Source organism: Poecile atricapillus, chromosome 1, assembly GCF_030490865.1.
Source record: "Poecile atricapillus isolate bPoeAtr1 chromosome 1, bPoeAtr1.hap1, whole genome shotgun sequence".
In the NCBI taxonomy this organism is placed as follows: Eukaryota; Metazoa; Chordata; class Aves; order Passeriformes; family Paridae; genus Poecile; species Poecile atricapillus.
The window spans coordinates 148,641,004-148,662,213 of record NC_081249.1 but is presented as its reverse complement, the minus strand read 5'-3'; the positions used below and the strand labels follow the sequence as shown (position 1 = coordinate 148,662,213).

Below are 21,210 nucleotides of genomic sequence, written 5' to 3'. Positions count from 1 at the left end.
AAATGGCTAAAAGAATTTATACACACTGCTGTGGCTGGTATGCCTTGTTTACAGTTCCCTCCAGAAAAATTAACTACAGGTTACGCTAATTAGACAGAATCTTAAACCCATGAAGAGAAAATACTTCTGAAGGAAAACTTTGAAATTAATGCAGGAGTTTTTCAGTGATTTGCTCAGTGAAACAGTCACCAGCATCTCAGATGAGTTTAAGAATGAAAATCTTGTGACATCAGAGACCTGACTAGCTAATATAGTTTGTGCAGGGATTTTTTTTTCTGTAAATAATTAGAGAAGAGCTCAAATGAAATGCGGTTGTTCTGAGTTTGTGGTATGTGATTTTGAATCCTGTGGAGAGATCAATTTTATAGTTTTGTCATTGATATTCTGTTTTTCAGAATGTCAGTTTTTAGAAGTCTCAACATATATATGTGGTCAGAAAAAAGTCGGAAGATCCTTATCCCCTTTGCCCCCACATACCTATGAGTAACATGGTGACACAGCTAATCAGGTTATATCATTTGGGATAATTTAAAAAAAGCTTCTAAAATCATCCCTGGCACACATTCAGTTAATCTTGCAAAATAGAGTTGAAAAGAGAGCCTGAGGAGGATGGCCACATGAAAGGAGCTAGCACATGTATCTTTGTTACATAATGTAATGTTTTGCTTTTTTGAACTTGCAAAGCCTATAGCTCAATCATATAAAATTAGAAGACAGTCTTAGTCCTAGTGTAGTCTCTGAAGACTGTTGAATTAGGTCGCTAACATTTTGACATTTTTGGATGAAAGGTGTTGATGAATAGCTGTATTTCCATTTTCTTTAGGTGATGTTTCTAAATTAAATTCAGCGAGTATTGGAGTATTAAAATAAGTAAAGACATTAGTCATTTTTTAGAGTATTGTAAATATGGCTGAGGAATAACTTGCTTTGGACTACTAAACTAATGCCATTTTGTGTGAATTTAAATGTCAGGCGAGATGTAAATTGTGAAACATTGTAACTTCAGTTTAATTTGGGATTAGTTAATTTAGCTTTGGTACAGTCACCTCGTTGAAGTGACTGTGTCATATACATACCAGTACACATGAAAGTTTCCTGTTACTACTATGTTTTACATAGTGAAGTAGTGGCAAGCACTGACATTATAAGTGACGTGCTAAAAAATATGGGGGTAAAAATGAGACCAGAATGCAAGAACCTGAGCCAGCAAGGCCACAATTTCAAGGGGGGTTGGAGGAATCTTACTAGAGAACTAAAATAGCAGCAGTCTTTTTAATTTCACAGGGAATATAACCACAGTTTAAAGTGAGGAGAGGCCTATTTACTTTCAAGACAATAAAAGCTGAAGTCTTAACTTCACCCAGTGAATGGGTGATAAGAAATAACTGTCTTGTTATCATGCTTCTGGCTGTCCTGTGAGATCTGTTAACAATCCCTGGAATTCTAGGAATTTCTTCATTTGTTACGCTTGAAGGTTTCTAAACATTTTTAAAACTGCTAAATTCAGGTAACTCCTTTTTTATCATACTGTTATGTCATATTTTCATTGCAGCTTGTAGGCATCTGTGTTATCCACGCATATCTAAATATAAAGAATTGTTTTTTGTCACAGGGATTATTGGTGCTAAAGATTTGATTAGAATTGAGTATTCAAATGTATGCATAGTTGTAGCCTATTAATGTAAGCCATGGTGGGATGCTAGGGTGGGATGTCTGTGTGCTCTTTTGGGGTGATGTAGGTGTCAGACCGTCTAATGAGCTGTAGTGTTGGATGTTTCTGTGAGCTCTCCTTTGAAACAGCCTTGTTTTTTTTCAGGTTTTCATTAATTGCTGCAGAGACTGCCCTCTGCTGTGCTCCTCACCACATTTTAGGGCTTGTCAGCACAACTGTGTTGAAGCTTTATCAAGGATACAAGACATGAACAGAAGCTAGAACATAAACACCACGTTATGGAATTGTAAAATATACTTAACTGACCCAGCAAGTTTTTAAACTTTTTTTGTTTAGCTGTGACTTTTAGCAGTAAGCTTCTTGAAACCGGTTCTAGTTTGTTTCTGTTGTCATTCCCTCTCACCCCAGCTGAAGCTTTATTCTCCTCCGTGTCCATTTTTCATTTGATCTAAAAAGCAGAAATTAATGATGTGTAAGTGGTAGTGTATATTTAAAACAAAGGGAATTGTGGTATATGTCTGTTCTTAGTGTTTTCAAAAATGTTTCAAATCTGAGTCAATTTAGGAAGCACTTTAATTGTGTAACTGAAAAGGAAAAGATGTTGATAAATGCAGTAGAAAGATTTATTACAACTAGAGAAAGCTTCATGTGGAGTGATTCTGTGCTGTCGTGTGACTAGTCTGACCTGTGCTATCAATTTTAGCTGATTAAAGGAGCTTGCTGTTGCTATACTAACCAAGTGTTAGTAGGCTGCTGCCGATAGAACATGTAGCTTTTGTCTTTCACAGTGAGATGGGCAGGAATTTAAATAAGCCTTAATTGTTCCTCCCTCTTCATAAAAAGAGGTATGTAAAGGTATCTTGCATATATTTTACTGCAAAGGTGCAGTGGTTGAAAGAGGTCTGAGTGAGTTGGCTGCTGATTGACATGGTGTACATCTCTTACTGGTGCCTGTTTTTCATGGAAAACACTTTGTTCATATCTGTTTTGTAGGCAGTTGCCTTGTGTCTTTTGAAGTTGATAGTGTAGGCCCATTCTCGAGCTGTGACTTTGATTGGTGACATTGCATTAACAGATAAGCAAGCCTAATAGAATCTGATGTCTTATATAGACCACGGTTCTTAGCTGTAATACCAATGTGATACAAAAACGTGCTTGTAATGTCCTAGGTGTGCAGGCTGAGCAGTTTATTTATACCATTTATAAAATGGTATCAACAAGTGGTGTAAGGTTAGTGGAATCTAACCTTAGCATCTGAATTTTCAGTTTCATCAATTTCTCTGTGCTTTAATGGTGAAAATTAATGTTGCTATTGGTCTTGTACAGAGGTAACTTGCAGACTGCTAACAATGAAAAATGTAACTTAGAAACTGCTAACAATGAAAGTAATGATCAATTTGAGGGTTTAGCACTTTTTGCTGCTGATCCAAGTATCTTGCATGTTTAAGTGAGTATGGAACGCTAAAACCTCTTGGCATGTCTGAGAGCCCTTTGAAATTCACAAGTTGTACTGAGTTACTGTTCTTGACAGGTGTTACAATGAACCCTGTTTTGAAGTTATTAAAAGAAGTGTCACTTGGATATTAAAGGAACAGTTTGCTTCCAATACTAGAGTCTATGCTAGACTATCTAGTTAGAGGAAACAATAGTTTAAATAATAGTAATATTAGACTGAAAAAACAAACAGTCCCAGAGAAGTAATTTTCTTGAACATGTTGCAAAGCAAGTATAATTTTTTTTTAATTACAGCTCTTTTTTTTTAATAAATTAAAGAAAATAAGTATCAAGTTGTCATAAATTTTGTAACTTCTACGTATTTTTGCAAAACATTAGTTTGCTTCAAGCTGTACCAGTTATTTCAGGTACTATTAAGAGTCATAGGAAATATCTGTGAAATATTTTCTGTCATAAACTCTGATCTTTAACTCTCATCAAGTAGTGATAGTTAACTTTATGCTGTGCAACGTGGTTTGTGTTGTGTTTTCCTTTATGTAATTGCCTTCCAAGTCTCCTAATCTTGAAGATTTACTGAAATACCATTGAAGTAAAAATGGCACATAGGAGATGATGCAAGGAAAGCTGGGAATTATTTATTATTTTCCTACATCAAGCTTCCATTTGTAGAATTGTTGAAGTGTTTTACTTTGTGATTTTTATGACTTAAGTTTTGCTTGCCTCGAATCTGAGGTACTCAGTAAAAATACCAGAAGACACACTATTATGTGAGCTATTAATAATTCAGGGCAGAGATCTGTAGCATAGTTTTATGCTCATATTTTATTAGTAGTTCAGATATCGGGAAACATCTTCTTTGTGATTTTAATCTAATTTCTAATCTACTTTAGCAACCGAGAATTCATCTTCCAGTTGTTTTTAATAAATATTTTAATATACCATGTCTGTTCTAGTGTATGGCTTTAAGCTGATGTTAAATCCTTGCACTGTGCTAATGTTTAATATATATTTCTTGTGTTTATATTAAAATTACAAATGTAGGTTGGGCTTTTATACACTAATCTACCAAAACTAATGAAATGTCACTGGAGGTAAGCACTGCACTTCCTTGCAGTCGTTCAGAATTTGCAGCTTTAATGAATTTTAAAAAGGGAACTATCGGGTCTAATCATACTTCTAGCACTGAAAGAATTTTAAACACTGCTGAAATGTAACACAAAACCTCAGCCTCCAGAAAATGTCATTTTGGCTCTTTGGAAGTTGCTGAAGCAAAACAAATTTAATTTTACTGTACAGAATTTAGTTGTTAAAGTAATTAAGATTGCTATGCACACCAGTCAGAGTCCCCAGGAAGCAAGTGAATACTTAAACCACCTTACAGCACTTCTATTTCAGTCTCTCTCAGTATATATTTTATTCTAGCATCTTCCTTGAACACCAAGATGATTTCATTTACATACATTTATTCTCTTACAGAGCTTTTCGGGTCTGTGCTTTGTTTAGTGTATTCTGGGTGTTTAAAAAGATGATAGAAGCCTGACATTGTTAGCTGTATGAAGAATGGTGGTTTGTAAATTAACACAGTATTTTTGAGAATAGCATGTATAGTTACCAAGACAGTACTTGTGTTTTTTCTTTAATTTTGCTGTTATGAGCTCACTTCAGAAATATGGTTTGCTTGCTGTTCATAGTTACATCCCAGCCAGAATTTTATATGATGCCAGAGTGAATGAAGTGCTGTTTTTTAATAGATGCTAACACTATCAGTTTTTAGAAACCTTCCTCTGGAGGCCAAAAATGTAATCTGTGAAGAAGAGATTTTCACATATTCTCTCCAGGACTGTGTTGGTAAGACTAGTGGTACGAAGTTGGACAGAGAGAGCCATAAATCTGCTTTATTTTGGAAAGTTCTGTGTGTCATGGGGAAACACTACTATTGCCCAGTTAGATATTGGCAGTTCAAACCAAGATGGTCAAAGCCATGATTTAACCCTATTAAACTGTGAGCAGTCAAGCTGTTTAACAGACCTTTGTACATATCTAGAAAGTAGAGAAACTGCTACTACCAAGTTCTGAAGTGGAAAGGAATTTTCTTAATTACAGATTTTACCATATAGATTGTACATATGAAATAGTAAAAAATTAGTGGTTTTAAGTCTGTACATTTTCCTCCATAATAGTACATAATAATTGGGCAAAATAAGCTTCTCTTGGGCTGAAAATCTGTTTTATTGGCTAATCCACCATTTGCAGAGAACAGATTTGGTGCAACAACCTTCCCTTATTGTTGCTATCACGGAATTTTTAAACTGCAAAAGAAACCTTCAGAAAGAAAAACTAAGAGAAGTTTCTTAAATTATTTGTCTTAAGATTTTTGATGCTGTGCATATTGGTTAAAATAAAAATTTTCTCTTCCTGGTAACTCCCTTAAGCTGAATCTTATTTTTAACCTCAATTATACCACACCTTAATTTGTGAACCAAATTAAAGATTTTATCAATGTAATCTTTTACATTCTGCATCCTTAGGATCATTGTGGAGAGGGACTTGAGAGCTGATCTAGTGGGTTTTTTTTTCCTTTCATTTCCTTGTTTACTTCATTTGTTGCAGTTGGGCAATAGTATTTTTCCAAAGCAGTTGGAGATGAGGATTTGTGATGTCTGATGCCGACCTGAGACAACAGGAAGAAGGAGAGGGGCTTAGGTTTGGAAGGGGTCATCCATTATCAGTAATTCTTTGATTAAAGGAAGTTGTTCAGCATTCCAGACTTGCAGCATGCCTTTGCTTCTATGGATTTCCAACTAGTTATAGCTAGAGGTCAGGTGTATTTGGTTTGATGTTTCCATAAAGTCCGATTTTAGGTTGCCTGATAACATGATATTTTGTATCATCTTTTATATAATCTGAGTGTGATTCTTTTGCTCTACTGTTTATTGCTGGTTTTAGAAGTATCTAGCTTTTTGGGACACCAGAAATACTTTTTATTTAAAATTCCAGAACTCTTAAATTGTCCTTGTAATTTTCTGACTATTGCTGTTAAAGTGTGACTGCAAGAGAGCTCCAATTTTCTGTAGCTTTTGTTTCTTTTTTACTTGATCGACTCAGAAATTGAATACTGAAAGTAGGCAGCTATTATCAAAGGTGGCTTAAATGTCTTGGTACCCTGTTCAAAGAATTTATATGCCCTTTGTGTCTTGTTTATACTGAAAACACACAGTTTATATTGAAAATGTGAGCAGTGTTATTAAGGGTGCCTGTTATTCCAGACTATATTTTGGTTTCTCATATCTTCAGTTCACATTGTTAAACTAAAGAGATTTTAAATCTTCTCACTGTATATACATATACAAGTTTTTGGTGTGCCATTTTTGTAGCTGGCATTTGAAATTTAATGGAGGATATGTAGCTAATCCCACTGTAAATGTTCTTGACCAGTTCATAGGCATTGGCCATCAACTCAATTTTCTGATAATTCTTTCTGATTAAATTCGCTAGAGAGTGTGACATCGTTTAACTTACACATGATTGAGTGTAAAATTGTGTTTTACTTCTTGCAGGTCATCACACCCTGTTCTTGACTTTTTTAGTGCTGATTAAATGGATATTATTCATCCCCTCAGCACCTTCTTCATTGTTTTGGCACCTGTTGGTTGTACCCTATAGACTCAGGAATGTGAGTTTTCTTTCAGTTTGTCAGAGTTGAAAAGAGATGAAGGTAGCTTTGAAAAGGGTCAGTGTTCAGACAGGCTATGGCCAGTACAACTTGAATTAAAAAGAATTTGAATTATCTTCCATCCACAGTTAAAATAGTGGTCTTTGCAATTTTACTGTTCCTAACGAGGCTTCGTTTTTGGGGATTGGTATTTCTTTACAGAGAAGTTGCCTTTTCAGAAGGGGAAATGTAGCTTTCTGAGGATCATTTTGCTAAATTTTTAACCATCTTCCTCTGAATTTCACAGAACTTTTTTTTTAAGTGGTGCTTTATATAACCCTGTCTAAATGCTAATTTTATGTGGTTTTATTCTTTGAAAAGCAGTTCTAAACTGGGCACTATCTGAAGGCTTTACAGGCACTGAGTAATTGTGGGGTGCTTGCAGTGCTAGTGCCAGTACCATGCAGTTTTTGATCAGCTTTTTTTGCCTAGATTTTTTTCTGAATGTGTGAATGTGGAGCCTTGGATGTTAAGCATATCAATGGAGTGCAATTAAGTGTCTTTTAAGGTCAAAAAAAGAATTTTTGCTACTACAGAAATGCTTTAATTTAATTTTCTTCTTGGGAGGGTTTTAGTAATAACTATTTAAGTAGCAGGGGCTAGACAGGAAAGAAATAAAGGAAATAATTTTGTTGTTGTTGTATGCTGTGTTCTACTCCTCATGAAAAGTGAAAAACTACATATTTAGAATTGCAAGCTGGCAAAAACTTGTGTAGGAGTTTCTATTGCTGTTCCTCCCAAACAGAACTATAGACTTTTAATTTTCAGCTTAATTACAACATAAACATCCTTCCCTTCCTCCTCCAAACATAAACCTTTGGTGTAAGAATGTTGGTGATTTTGGGGTTTGGTTTTTGGGTTTTTTTGTCTTGTTGCTTCCAGTATGTAATAAAACTTAAGAGATATTTCCTATTATTTCCTTTCAGTAAAATTAAAAAAAGTGATAAAATGTACCTTGAAAAATTAAGTGTATTGGTAATATGGTATGCAAATACTTGTTAATTTTATGACCTTTTAATTGGACAGATTGCAGATAACGTATCAGTGACAGAAAGTCAATGTGGTATAAAACACACGGTTGCATGTGTTATATTTAAGACATGAGTGGTTATATTTATTAGAACACCTAAGCTCTTTAGCCTGAATCATCAGAAATAAGAAATCAGATTAAGGTGTGTGTAGTATAGTGGAATGTCATACTTGACTGTGGAAATTAATTATTATTCTCTGTCAAATCTGTATGTCTGTACTCCTACACAGGGATTTTAACTCTTGTGTTTAATCCTTCCTGCTCTAATGCATACCTATAGGAAGTATTAAGAGTAGCTGCTAACCAGAATTGTCCAAACCCTTATCCTAGGACTTTATCTGTACTTGGAATTGTGTAAGTGCAGCTCCTGTCTGCTTTAGATAGTATCTTTCGGATACCTGTCTTCTCTGAATCCAGGAAGCAATGTTTACATAAAATGCCTCAATTTATAAACAATAAATGCAAATATCTTTATTTGTGTTTAGCATACTCAACTTCTTATGAACATGTTGTTTATAACAAGTTTTTCATATTTAGTGTTTGTAGGATTGTAAGCATGGTTTGCATTAGAATTTTTAAGAATGAAAGTACAAATTAAGGCTTGAGTGAGAGCTCTCAGAAAACTGCTTATTTGCAGTTGCGTTAAGTACAAAATAACTGTGGTTTTCACTGGGGAATACAAGAGATTTTAACATCAGTTTGAACACTGCTCCTTTTCTAACATTGGCAAATGTTAGAGTTTACCAAAACATGTGAAATAGATTTTTGAGGATTCTGTAGGGAGAGAACCACTGTGTAAATTTGGATGCAAAGTTCCATTGTTCTGATGCCTGGGAATCTTAGGTGTTTTCTGCTTGGTCCAATGACTCACTAATTTCTTTTCTTTTGAATTTCTGTCATTAGATTTTCCTCCTGGATGCCTCTTCAAGCATCTTGTGATGGAAGGGAAATATTTTTGAATTTATAATGGATTTTACACAGTATCGTAACACAAACTGGCCTAATAGCAGCATTTTGGTTTGAAGAGAATAAGCGTAATTACAAATAATCATGACAACTTCTCATATGAATGGACATATCACAGAAGATTCTGACAATGAAGCAAAAAATGTGGATCTTGTGTCTCTTGAGGAACCTCAGAAGCACAGAGAAATGGCTGTTGATTGCCCTGGGGACCTGGGCTCCAGGATGATGCCCATGCGGCGCAGCGCTCAACTAGAGCGAATCCGTCAGCAACAGGAGGACATAAGGCGCAGACGAGAAGAAGAGGGAAGGAAACAAGAACTGGACCTTACTGCTTCCATGAGGCTAAAGAAACTAGCACAAATTCCTCCTAAAACTGGAATAGATAACCCAATATTTGACACAGAAGAAGGGATTGTTTTGGAGAGCCCTCATTACACTGTGAAAACACTAGGTAGGTAAAATGTAATGAGTGGGCTATCAGAGTAAAGATTTAATTTATATTAACGCTCTTTTAGGCCACTGAAAACCTGATTTAGCTAATTTTTCATAAACAGACTTAAAATCTTCTGGTCCTTTAAATTTGTGGTGGTTTGGGGTATTTTTATTTAGCCAAACATCAGGCTGTCATCAGACTTTTCAAAACTGATCCATTTGGGGAACAGTTAAGTATCTTGTGGATAATAATTAATTCAGTCAATGTCTCTATCTTCTTATGGCTGGGAAAAACCATCTAAGTAATACCCAATTTTATGATGTTTGTTGAACTTTAGAGCAGAATAAGGAGTGAATAAACACAGATTGTCATTTAAAATAAAAAAGTTGCTGAGGAGAAACATGCTAGTGCTTTTTTCCCATTCTGTCTTGCATTATCAGTTGCCACCTAATATAAATGTCACACCAATAGGTCTCTTAAAGTATTGGTGTTGATAATGAAAATCTGCTTAGGCATTGATGAAAATGTAATGTTAATAATTTTTGAAGAAATGGATGCTGCAATTTTTCATTTCATTGTTGTCATTGTTTTAACTATGCTTGTTTAGAGAAAGTTTCTAACCTTTCTTCCTCAAACATAAGTATTTTAAATAAAATGTGTCACTGGAGTGAAAAAGATGCACTGGGAATCTGTGGGAGTCCAGTTCAGATTTCCAAATCCATACCAGTTCAGAGATCCAGATTGCTTTAAAAAGGCAGTCTTTTTCTCTGGGCTACAGTAAAGTTTCTTGGTTTGTTTTTTTTGGTTTTTTTTTCCTATTGGCTGTTAGTTGAGAATACAGAATGAAAAATAGCTATGAAATTGCTAATTTCTTCTTTTTTACTACATCTGTAGTATTTGTGTATCTGAGCAGCAGTTGTGCTAAAGACATGTCTCTGCTTCATAACCTCTGGTAATCCTTATTGTACAAATCCCTCTTTAGAAAAATTTAGATTGAAAGGGTCATCAGGAAGTCATCCTGTTCAACCTCCTGTGGAGAGCAGGGTCAGTTACAAATAAGTAAAAAGGGTGCATGGCTTTTTTAGTGCATGGCTTGTCAGCTGAGAAATCTGTTTGTAAGAAGCAGATTCTGTAGTTAACTTTATAAAGGTATTTGTAAAATTCTCTCCTTAGAGGGAATGCAAAGCAGAAGATACAAAAATGGATGTCAAACAGTAGAAGTGTCCTCAGTTGGGACTTGCTTAGCCACAGCAGCCAAAAGCTGTGAAGACTGCTAGAGGAATTGGAAATTGAAACTAGAGAAGGGAGGAAAGAGTGACTTGGAATTAGAAAGCTGGGGCTAGGTTTCATGCTGGAGATGCTGAGATCATGGAAGGAGGATTGGTGCAAACCAATGGGCAAAGCAGCTACCCATGGAAGCTGGTAGGGATGAGGAGTTACATACATCAGTCTGACATACTTGAGAACCAGCTAGGAGCTGGTGTAGACTGAACCTGTTTGAACAGGAGAAATAACAGTGAAGAAATTATTGTGATGATGAAAGGTGGGTTTTAAAATCTCTCAGTGGGGAATTTAAAAGGGTACAATCTGTGGGAGAAGCTGAGGGGTTGTCAAAGTACTTGTGAAAAGCTGGAAGTAGAAAATTAGTTTTGGCTCAGCAAGAATCGAAGATGGGAATTTGGTATTGAATAGAAGCTAGGATTCTTTGAATACTAGGTGTAAGAAGAGAAATGCCAAACATCAGGGACAAGAAGACTATAGAAGTGTGTGTATGGAAAGAGGTAAATTAGGAAATAGTACATGGTATAAGGTGCATCTTGAAGAAGAATGACTAGGTGACTTTGTCCACTTTTGTAATTGAAGTTTGGGTCTTGTCATTTGGATCAGTAAACTTGAGATTTGACAAGAGAGGATTTATAGTTCAGCATTCCAAGAGCCAGCAGTGCCCTGGTGGCCAAGAAGGCAAATGGGATCCTGGGCTTCATTAGGAAGAGCATTGGCAGCAGGTCAAGGGCTCTACTCAGCCCTGGTGAGGCCTGACCTGGAGTGCTGTGTCCAGTTCTGGGCTCCTCAGGAACAGAGAGACAGGGATCTGCTGGAACAGGTCCAGTGAAGGGCAATAAGAGAGCACTTCTTCTGGGGTGAGGGAGCTGGGCCTGTTCAGCCTCAAGAAGAGATGGCTGCGAGGGGACCTCATCAAGGTCTGTCAGTATCTGAAGGGAGGGTATCAGAGGATGGATCCAGGCTCTTCTTGGTGGTGCCAAGCAATAGGACAAGAGGCAATGGGCAGAAACTGATGTACAGGCAGTTCCACCAGAACATGAGGAAGAACTTCCTTACTGTGTGGGTGATTGAACACTGGAACAGATTGTTCAGAAAGGGTGAGGAATCTCCCTCACTGGAGATATTCAAGAACTGTCTGGGCACAATCCTGTGCCATGTGCTCTAGGGTGACCTTGTTTGAGCAGAGAGATCACACCAGATGACCCACTGTGATCCCTTCCAACCTTACCCACTATGTGATTCTGTGATTAAGAGTAGTGCTTTTGATTATACACAACTATGATGTTGAATTGTTGCAAACATCAGAAGAAATAGTTCTAAATAAAACACTTTTATTATAAATAGAATAGGTTTTTTTCACCTATATGGTCCTAAAGATCTGTATTCAGTCACTAGTGTTATCAAAAACTGAGTTAAAATTTAAATTCAGTGAAGTGCTTCTGCAGTAACTTGAACTCTTACAAAATTTTCTTCTACTCTTAAGCATGGCCTTTTTCCAGTTTCTGGGTTAACCTTTCTAACATTTGTAACACAAAATCTGGCTCTTCCCTCTTTCCACTTTTACTGTCCAGGTTAAAGTGCTTAATCACATTCACAAATCTCTGAGATTAGTTAGGAAGACCACAAATAAACCTGGACAGGTGCTTGTGAATTACAGAGATGTTTAACTATCCTTCTTTGGTATTTTTTAAAATACCGATTTTAATTTTGATTTTGTGTGTGTGTGTGTTAATCCTTAGAACTTTTCCTGAAGATACATCTTTTAAGTAAGAATATTGATCTATGTGCCTGTATTTTTAGTTTGGAAAATATTTTGTAAGTGCCAGTGTCTAATATGGCAGATCCTTGCCAAGTCTCTAATGTTTTTATCACCATAAAAGAAAGCAGACTAGATTAAAGAATTTGGAATTTATATATAAAAATAAAGCAGGAAATTTAACCAAAAGAATTTTAAAGGGAATGTTTGTTATCAAAACAGTGTATGGTTTAGACAGCTGTTTAAATGGAAATAGTAGTCTCTGCACCTAGCAGCTGTGCACATAAGTGTTTACTGGCTTTTCATAGAAATATGCTTCCATAAAATCTAGACTTCTTTGGTTTTCTACAGTTCATTCAGCTAATTTAGTTAAATGAGTAACTGACATTTCATGGAAGTAAACCTTTTCAAAGTAAGCCCTTTCTGGTGACAGTGATGACCTTTTTTTTGTTTATTATTTTTGTTTGTTTTTGGTTTTTAGCTGCCTATTTTTTTCTTTTATACCTTAGCCAAAACTTTTTATAAATATCTTAAGAATAAAATTTCTAAAATATTGTTTTACCTTAAACTACTTTTCCTAGCCATGTGATTCAAGTTATATTTGAAGTATTAAAGTGCTAGTACCAGCATGTAGTGTACAGAAAAGTTTGGGAATGAAGACATTGATGCTGATGTATAATAAAGCCTATCTTCTTAAATCTGCTCTTCTTAACTTTGGTTTAAGGTGATAAAAAACATCTATCTTCTTTTCTTCATTTTCTAATCTAGCATGTTAAGCTGTGACTGCACGTCCTCCCCTGCAGTTGCATACTTTTGCCCTGGCAGTCTTTTGATTAATGTGTATATTCTCACAGTGCTCAGTCACATTCCAGCCATTTCATAGTCTAATGGAAAAAGGCTGCAACACTTCTTGTAAAAGACTGCTTGACAAAACCCAGAATTTGATCACTAATTGATCTGCAATTAAAAAGTGGACTTGTTCTGCAAAAGAGCCCTGACTTTTCTGTGAGTAAATGCAGATGTTGGTCTGACTGAACGTTTTTTTCTTCAAGACAGCCCTTTTAATAGGAAATATCTGGAGTCTTTTGTTACCTGGTACTTTTTTTAATTATTGTTACTTTGAAACCAACCAAAAAAAAAAGAAAACCAAACTCTGCGGGGAAATTTCATCTGTAATTTAGACTTCAGAAGCAGGAAACTAGAGAGAATTAGGCATGCATAAAGCCAGATTTGTGTGTGGTTTTATGTGTATGGTTTTTTATTAAACAAGTCACTAGGAAATGGAGTGCTACCTTTAGAGGAATATTTCATTTCACTCCTTTGAAGCGTTATTTCTGTTTTATAATTGTGTTGAGGTGGGTATTTATTTACTGTTACATAATGGGGGGAAATCACTTGGTATAAAGCTTTGGTATCCAGCAGATGAAGCCTCGGTGTAGAAAGGAATTATACAAGGAAGAGAGTACTGTGTTAGTTTGTAAGAAAGGACAACACAGAAGGAATGAGCAAAGGGCTAAAAAGACAATATGTAAAGACATCTAGGAACAGGATGTCTTTGTTATTGATACAAAGCGAGATGTCTGTCTTTCTGTATGAATTCATATCTTACATGCAAGATGTATTAGAATTGTGTGTGTATATATGTGTATGTAGTTGAGTTTTCAGATATGTAAGAGTGAGTTCAGAAATAATGGAGTAAGATAATTAACGCATAGGAAGAGATAAAAGAAGTGAGGTTCTCTAATATATCACTGCTTTTTTAATCCAGTAACCATAAAAAATAGCAGAACTTTGAGTTGGTATGTTTTTTAACCAAGCAGGTGTCAGTAGGAGCTATACAATAACATCAGTTTCACACATCATTTTTTTTCTTTATGCTTGAAAAAGTGCACTTCCTCAGACTTGGGAGAATGAGTTGAGGAGATACTTCAGTACTGTGAATTCTCCATTAGATGAGAATTTTGCCAGCTGACAATGTCCTATTTAGCAAATAATCTCACGTGTAGAGTGCTCTTTAGCCTTCTCTCCAAATGGCATTTCTCCCAGTGTGATAAACAGTATATTGTGTATACAATTTCCTAGTGAGACATTGGCTGCCGTAATTAGTGTTGTGAGCTGTACTCAGCAGTGGAATATCCTGCACATCCACTGTACAAGCTTTCTGTGCAGCTTTTGTCCTACTGCCCTTTGTTTCCTTGGTGGTTACAGGAAGAAGTCCTTGACCTTTGGTGGGTAGGATGTTTTTAGCGTGTGTGAAATGGTTTTGGACGGGTTTCTATTACTATTTTTTATTGTCCTGCTGACAGTAAAGTACAAGAGTAGCAGCCCTGGCTTGTTTGTTTCCTTTTATAATACAGAAGACTTAACTTGCAAATTTGACAGCTTGTACGTAGTTATGCTTTGTCCAAAATTAAAACAATTAAACTTGTTTGAAATACATACTTTATTAGGCTTTATGACTTTCATGTACCCATTTATCAACCATTTGTCATGTTGTGCTAAAAAATTTTGAGTCTAGGCTTGTGCTCAGTGTGCTGATGAATCTGTGGTTAAAAATATGTAAGGGAAACTTCTTGACAGAAGTACCCATGTTAGTGATCAGTATCTACTGAGATTTTTCATGTAAAAAATCCAACTTAGCTGATGTCCTGATAGTGTTCCTAGTTTAATTAGCTGATAATGAATAAACTAAGGTTTCTAAAACTTGAAAATTATTCTCAAAAATGGTATTTTGGTATCAGTATCAACTGAGAGTTTTAAAATTTGGGATTTTCTTTATTGTTCATTTCTTTAAATACCAGGGTTCAAACATTCTGCTTACTTGAATTGATTGAAATATAAGATAGCTGAGCAGCTTCTTGTGGCTGAACAGATTCTTTTCAGATAATGAGTGAAAACTTGTATGTTATTTCAGGCTCCGAACATGCATTGCTTTTTGTCTGCTTCAGAAATTCTTACCTGGGTTTGATTCATATTCCTTGTCTTAGGAATTTTGAGAAGTGACGTATTTAGCAGAAATTTGGTTTGGCTTAAAATAATATAAAAGTCTTCAAAAAGCACTTGTTAAGCATCAGATCAGTTCTTGAAACTCAAGAATGTAGTACATATATTATGCAAATATATAGAAAGTGGTTATTAAAATGTTAAAATATTTTACTGTCCAAGCAGGAGTCATATCTGTGTAGATAAAAGATGTGGACTTTCTTTTGCTGTAGATATATTTCAAAACTCATAGATGTTCATAGATGATATTTTTTCATCCTTTTAATTTTAATGTGCGAAGACTGAGCACAATTTCATGTTTATAAATTGACTGTAGTTTACTCATCAAACATTCATTCTATAAGTAAGCAATATATAGTTGAGATTCATGGATATCTACCATATATGGTAGATACACACAGAAAGGTGAACCAAGGTATCCATGAATATTCAGTGCATCAAGATGAGCTTAACAATAAAGTCTTAGTGCTCATAATGATTTGGGGTGATTTTTTTGTTTTTTGGTATTTTTTTAACTCTTGATTCAGTTACATTCTGATATACAAAAAACAAAAAAAAAGTTGGAGTAACATAAATACTAAACTTTCATCTGTCACTGCTGGTTTAAAAACTGAACAGTAAAAACACTTTAGCGTAGCTCTTAATATAAATATTTAGTTATCATTCTTGTTAACTTGTATCTTATTTGTATTTTGTTATTTCTTACCTAGAAGTGGAAGAACTGTTAAATTCTCTTAAGCATATCCAGCACGTTTTGGTAGACCCTCAGAGTCAAGAGGATATCTCGCTCATTTTACAGCTTGTCCAAAATAGCGATTTTCAGAATGCATTTAAGATCCACAACGCTGTTACAGTGCACATGAACAAAGCCAGCCCTCCATATCCTCTCAGCTCCAATGCACAAGAACTAGCACAAGAGGTATGTACAGTATGCATCTCTGTGACATACATGAAACCTATAATCATAGCTACTGTTGAAATACATACTTGTCAAGCTTGTCTGAGTGACTGAATGTTGAATATGAAAGAGGTTATAATAGTCACTGATTGCAAATCTGGAAAAACCGGATACAGCAAACAGTAACCAGAAAAATATTTTGGGGGTAGGAACTCTCTCTTTAGCATGGATAGATATGTAACAGAGAAGGTACTATGTTTAAACATGGGAAAAGGGAGTGGTTGTGACAATCTAACTCCCTTACAGTTGGTATTCTTTATTGCAAGCATTCAGGAACTGAGTTACAGTTCTCTGTTATTGTGACTCTTCTCTAAGCTGAGCCATGCTTCTTAGATTCGGAGTCTTCTCTGAAAATACAAGCATACTGGAAACAAGCCTTCTGCTTTAAAGTGAGCAACAGATCCCTTAATACTTAATTTCAATGTTTTAATTACTGCTGTGATTAAACTTCTTTTGGTCTGACAGATAACAGCTCTTTTGTAAGATCTGATACATTTTTTAGGAATTGCAAAAATATTCTAAAGGGTCACTCAGTAACTTTTGTCACAATTTTCCAGGGACTGGTGGAAGTATATCTTGTAGTGCAGGGTGGCTACATCTTAGACCTGTATGTATTTGTTAGATTTGATCTCAGTAGCTTGAGTACCAACCTGAGTGCAATCCTAGCACTATAGTGTTCAGCAGAGCCAGATCCAGGGTAAAGAAAGGTTCCAGCATTTAGCACCCAGCAAACCAAACTGACTCAGGAACATGGGTTGGAGTGTTTCAGTATGGCAGCAGGTGGTGGGTGTTGGTGGGTTTTTGGGTCGGTTGGTTTAGGAGCTGGTTTTCTTTCTCCCTGAAGCATTTTTTTCAACAGCTTTTTCCACTCTTTCTTTTACTAGACCTTAATCTTACTAGACTTTAATCTTGTAAGCCCAGCAGCATTTTAGCAAGCTTGAAGTTCTTTTGCAGAAGAAATTACTGACTCTTGAAGGACAGCATTTAAATACAATCTAAAGGTGCAGGTGCTGATTAAATGTCAGATTAGGATTTTCTTGTTTAAGTTTGTCAGTAAGACTGTGCCAAAAGCAGGTGGAAGTACTTTAGAATGTCCTGTGAATCTGAAAACTTTTAATCAACCCACTGTAATCATACGTTTGGCATACCTGTGAGCTTCCCTCTGGCTTGCTTATTCATCAGTGTGTAGCCTACCTCAAAATCCTTACTGGGCTTGTTCACTGTGTCTGTGAGTCTGAAGGAACCTTTTCAGTTACCTTTTGTTAGTAACCTGCTCCCCAGACATCCACTTTACCTAGGCCTAGTTTAGGATTTCATTCAGATAGAAGCCAGAATTTTTGAACCTCCTTTATAATACAGGGTGTTACAGATATAAACCTTAAGAAAGCTGGTTGTTTCCCTGCATGTATGCAGTGACATTTTATTTGCTACTTAATAGAAGTTTCCAAGAAGAAAATATGCCTAGGAAAAGTCTAGGTCTATTTCCAGACTTTTGCATTTCTCCCCTTTTCTTGTTACCCCTTACCTTCTCAGCATATTCTTCTCTTTTTTTCAGGTGATTTGGTAAATCCTAAAATCAGAAGGTGGTACAAAGCCAATTTTGTGTCTCTTACCAGTCATGAAGAAGGTTAAGCAAAAGGAATATATTTAATTTATCTAAAAATTTTAAACCAACAGAATTTGATCATTATCCCCAAGACTGTTACATAAAAGACAAATCACTTGTACTCATTTTGAATCTTCATTTCCCATCCCTGTCTTGTCCAGCCTTGAAATTCCTGAAAACTCAATATATTGCAAATGTCTGTTCCCATTTTCAGATGTAATCTAGTTTCTCAGTGACTCAGCTTCTTGTGTATTTAAGTGACTTGTATTTTGCAATATGTTAAATAACATCCTGAAATGATAGAGCCAGAAATTCAGGACAAATATTTCTGTGTCTGACAGAAGCGTCTCGAGAGGATACCTTGAAGCCTCCATTCACATCACTTTGTACTTCCTCGTCTTGCCTGAATAGAGGATCTTATGCTTGACTTTCAGATCTTTCATTCATTTTGGAAAGGTTTCTGTATCAGTTATGGTAGCAGTATGGGAGGAAATTATTTCTGCTTTAAAAAAGTTGGTGGTGTTTTTATTTTGGTTTTTTGGATTTGTTGGGGGAGGGGATATTTTTTAATCCTGACAATGTGTTTATCTTGCAAGCCCAAGCTTTTTCGTGTACTCTCATTTTTGGTTGTCTTTTGCTTTTTCTCCCTTTACGCATAGGCATGGGAAGCTCCCCCAGAAGGCAGCTCATTTACTTACTTCATGGTGTTTTTGAAAAGACACTTGCAGAAGCCTGGATTTAAGATACTGATAATATCTTGATGATAAAAGCCAGAAGGCATTACAAGAAAGAAAAATAGCAGATACATGCATAACATTAGTTTTAAATAGCAGGTAGTGCTGGTGTGCATATTTTAGTGCACAGGTCATGAGCAACAGTGTATAACTGAAACTGTTTGGAGTGTGTGTCCCAGTTTAAGGCTACAGATGTGTTTTGTTTGAGGCTTTATGCTGTAGAAGAGAATGTCTCTTAGCAGGAACAGGCATTTTACAACACAATTGCACAATGCAACATGAAAGAATCTCCCTTTAAAAAAATATATATTATTTAGGGTTTTTCAGTATTCTAATCCTCTTTAGAAAATTCTTGAAATTGGTAGTATACATGTACAATTAATTTTCCCACCAATTCTGATAGCCAGCCACTAACAATTCTAGATTTTTCTTTTTAAGAAAATTCAATTGAATTAAAAAGGAGGAATGAAGCACTTGAGCTTAAGGAATTTGTTTGAGAAAGCTTATCTTCATGTAATGGGGTGTACTCCAAGTCTCAAAAATAGCTGGTAAACATCAAGTGTAATTAAATTGATTTTAAATCCATTTAAACTTGACCAAGATGGGGGCAAGGATTATGGGAATGTGGTCTGAATCTTGACCTTGTAAGAATATTTGATGCAGCATTCAAGACAGTTTATAACTTGGCCTGTAACAGCACGTACCAAATACCTTAAAGACATTATTAAATATACTTAATGGGCTCAATTTTTATAGACTGTTTCTAAATGTTTTTTGACTTGCTTCTGCAAAATCAGACAAACCAGATCAGTACTGTTGAGGGGGATGAACTGAAAGCTCACAAATTCTGGTGTAAGTGCACTGGAATGTGTCTGTATGTTCCATCTGACAGTCCTGCTCACCTGCTGGTAAAAACAACAGAATTTTGCAGGTGCAGTTGATTTCTGAATTCTTAATATCACTCCAGCACATGCCTACAAATTTGTGGTGTGTGTAATGAAACCAAATTGATAACTTTGGGTGGGGAAGGTTCTTGAGCTAAAGGTAACATAATTAACAGTAAAAATTAGTCTGAAGAGTTAAGAAAATACAGTTGCCACATACTTAGTGTGGATCATCTATGCTATATGTAGTGTGTCACTTCTGGAATGACAGACTTCAAATTTCTTAGTCAGATAAAGCTGTGGGATTTATTACCGTGAGTTCCAAAGGACTCTGACAAGCAGCACTACTGCTGTAATAAGTGTATAGGGCAGCCTGAAGCTTTCCTAGAGCATCATTAAATAAACAAATGAGAGATGGATGTTTTTCTTAAAAGGGGAGGGATATTAAAATTTTTAATAATCAAATTATTCAAAGCGAAATTCAGCTTGAATAAAGGATGTTTACTGCACACAGAATAACTGGTTGAACCAGATTACTTTCTTTTCTACTGTCAAATCCCCAGCCTCTGACCTTGCATTCAGAAGACTGTGTTCCTTGCAAGATTCCAAGTTGCTTTCTGAGTACGTTTCCTATTAAGAGATCATCAAGATTTGATAAATAAATAAAGCTTTAGTTTCTTGTGGCTTCTTCAAGAAAGAAGTTCAAAGTCCCTTATAAGTTAGAGACCTTAAACCTTTATGAGAAAGTCTTTAGAAGAACAGAAGAATCTTTTCTTTCAAAACAGAGGAAAACTTGTCAGTGAAATATGCCTAATGCAGTGTTCTGTTTGCTATGTGACATCCTAGAACTCAGTTTAAGCCAGGTGTAAAAGCTTCCTGTCTAATTTAGACATATGACTGAAGCCAGGACTTTGTGAAGCTGAACTCTTTCTGTTCTTTATGATTTTAAAGAAACCAGTTTTAAAAATTACTTAAATCTGTCTTCTTTGATCATTTTAAGCTATACTGCATTAGCTCACCATGAGGCATGTTCTAGGGATGTCGGGAGGAAGGAATTGGAGTTTGTGCCAGGTTTATTGCAGAGCACAGGAACATGTTCAGTGTCACAGTTTGCTTGGCAATGTGAGGGTCTGGCTCCATGGGCACCGTTCATTTAGTGGCTTCTAGAATTTAAAAGAATCTTTACTTGGAAGTTTTCAGTGCTGTTGTCTGGTAGCATCCAAGATAGTTGTTAGCATTTCTGTAGATAATTGCTCCTAGCATAGAGGCTTTCCCAACCTTTAGATACTACTAGATCATACAAAAAGCTGAATTATTTTATTTTCTCTGAAACTTTTGGTTTCTTGATTCTCTGATGCCACATTACCTCATCTGTAAGAGTCAGAAGCTCTTGAACAAAATGTTTTCAATTTCTCTGAAAGCTGCAGCTCTGATTCGTATGATCTACTCTTGATGTCTTTGGATTCATGTGCTGTTGCATTTGTGTGCCTTTGGTCAGATTAGGCCAGAGGATAATGGCTTTGGAAAGTATCTTCAGCCTCACCTTTACATAAGAGGACTTCCCTGCTCTTGGCTCTCTGTATGAGCATACCACTATTTTCAAGAGGTCATGGCAAGGCTCATTTGGTAACTGCATGAGAAGGAAAACTTGTTTTGGCAACTGAAGCTGCTTGAGCAAAAACTATCCTTGTGTTAGTGTGGATTATTTTGGAAGCAG

General features: G+C 35.9%; 1 protein-coding gene across 3 annotated transcripts in view; it reads left to right on the top strand.

Moving 5' to 3' along the window:
* The window catches only part of PALS1 (protein associated with LIN7 1, MAGUK p55 family member), a 55,621-nt gene that overhangs the window by 18,026 nt on the left and 16,385 nt on the right, over positions 1-21,210 (top strand). For all 3 annotated transcript variants that reach the window (XM_058829937.1, XM_058829939.1, XM_058829938.1), the window contains 2 exons: positions 8,773-9,286; positions 16,022-16,230. In XM_058829937.1, coding sequence (XP_058685920.1) covers positions 8,920-9,286; positions 16,022-16,230 — 576 coding nt within the window. In that variant the 5' untranslated portion in view covers positions 8,773-8,919. The remainder of the gene's footprint in view (positions 1-8,772; positions 9,287-16,021; positions 16,231-21,210) is intronic.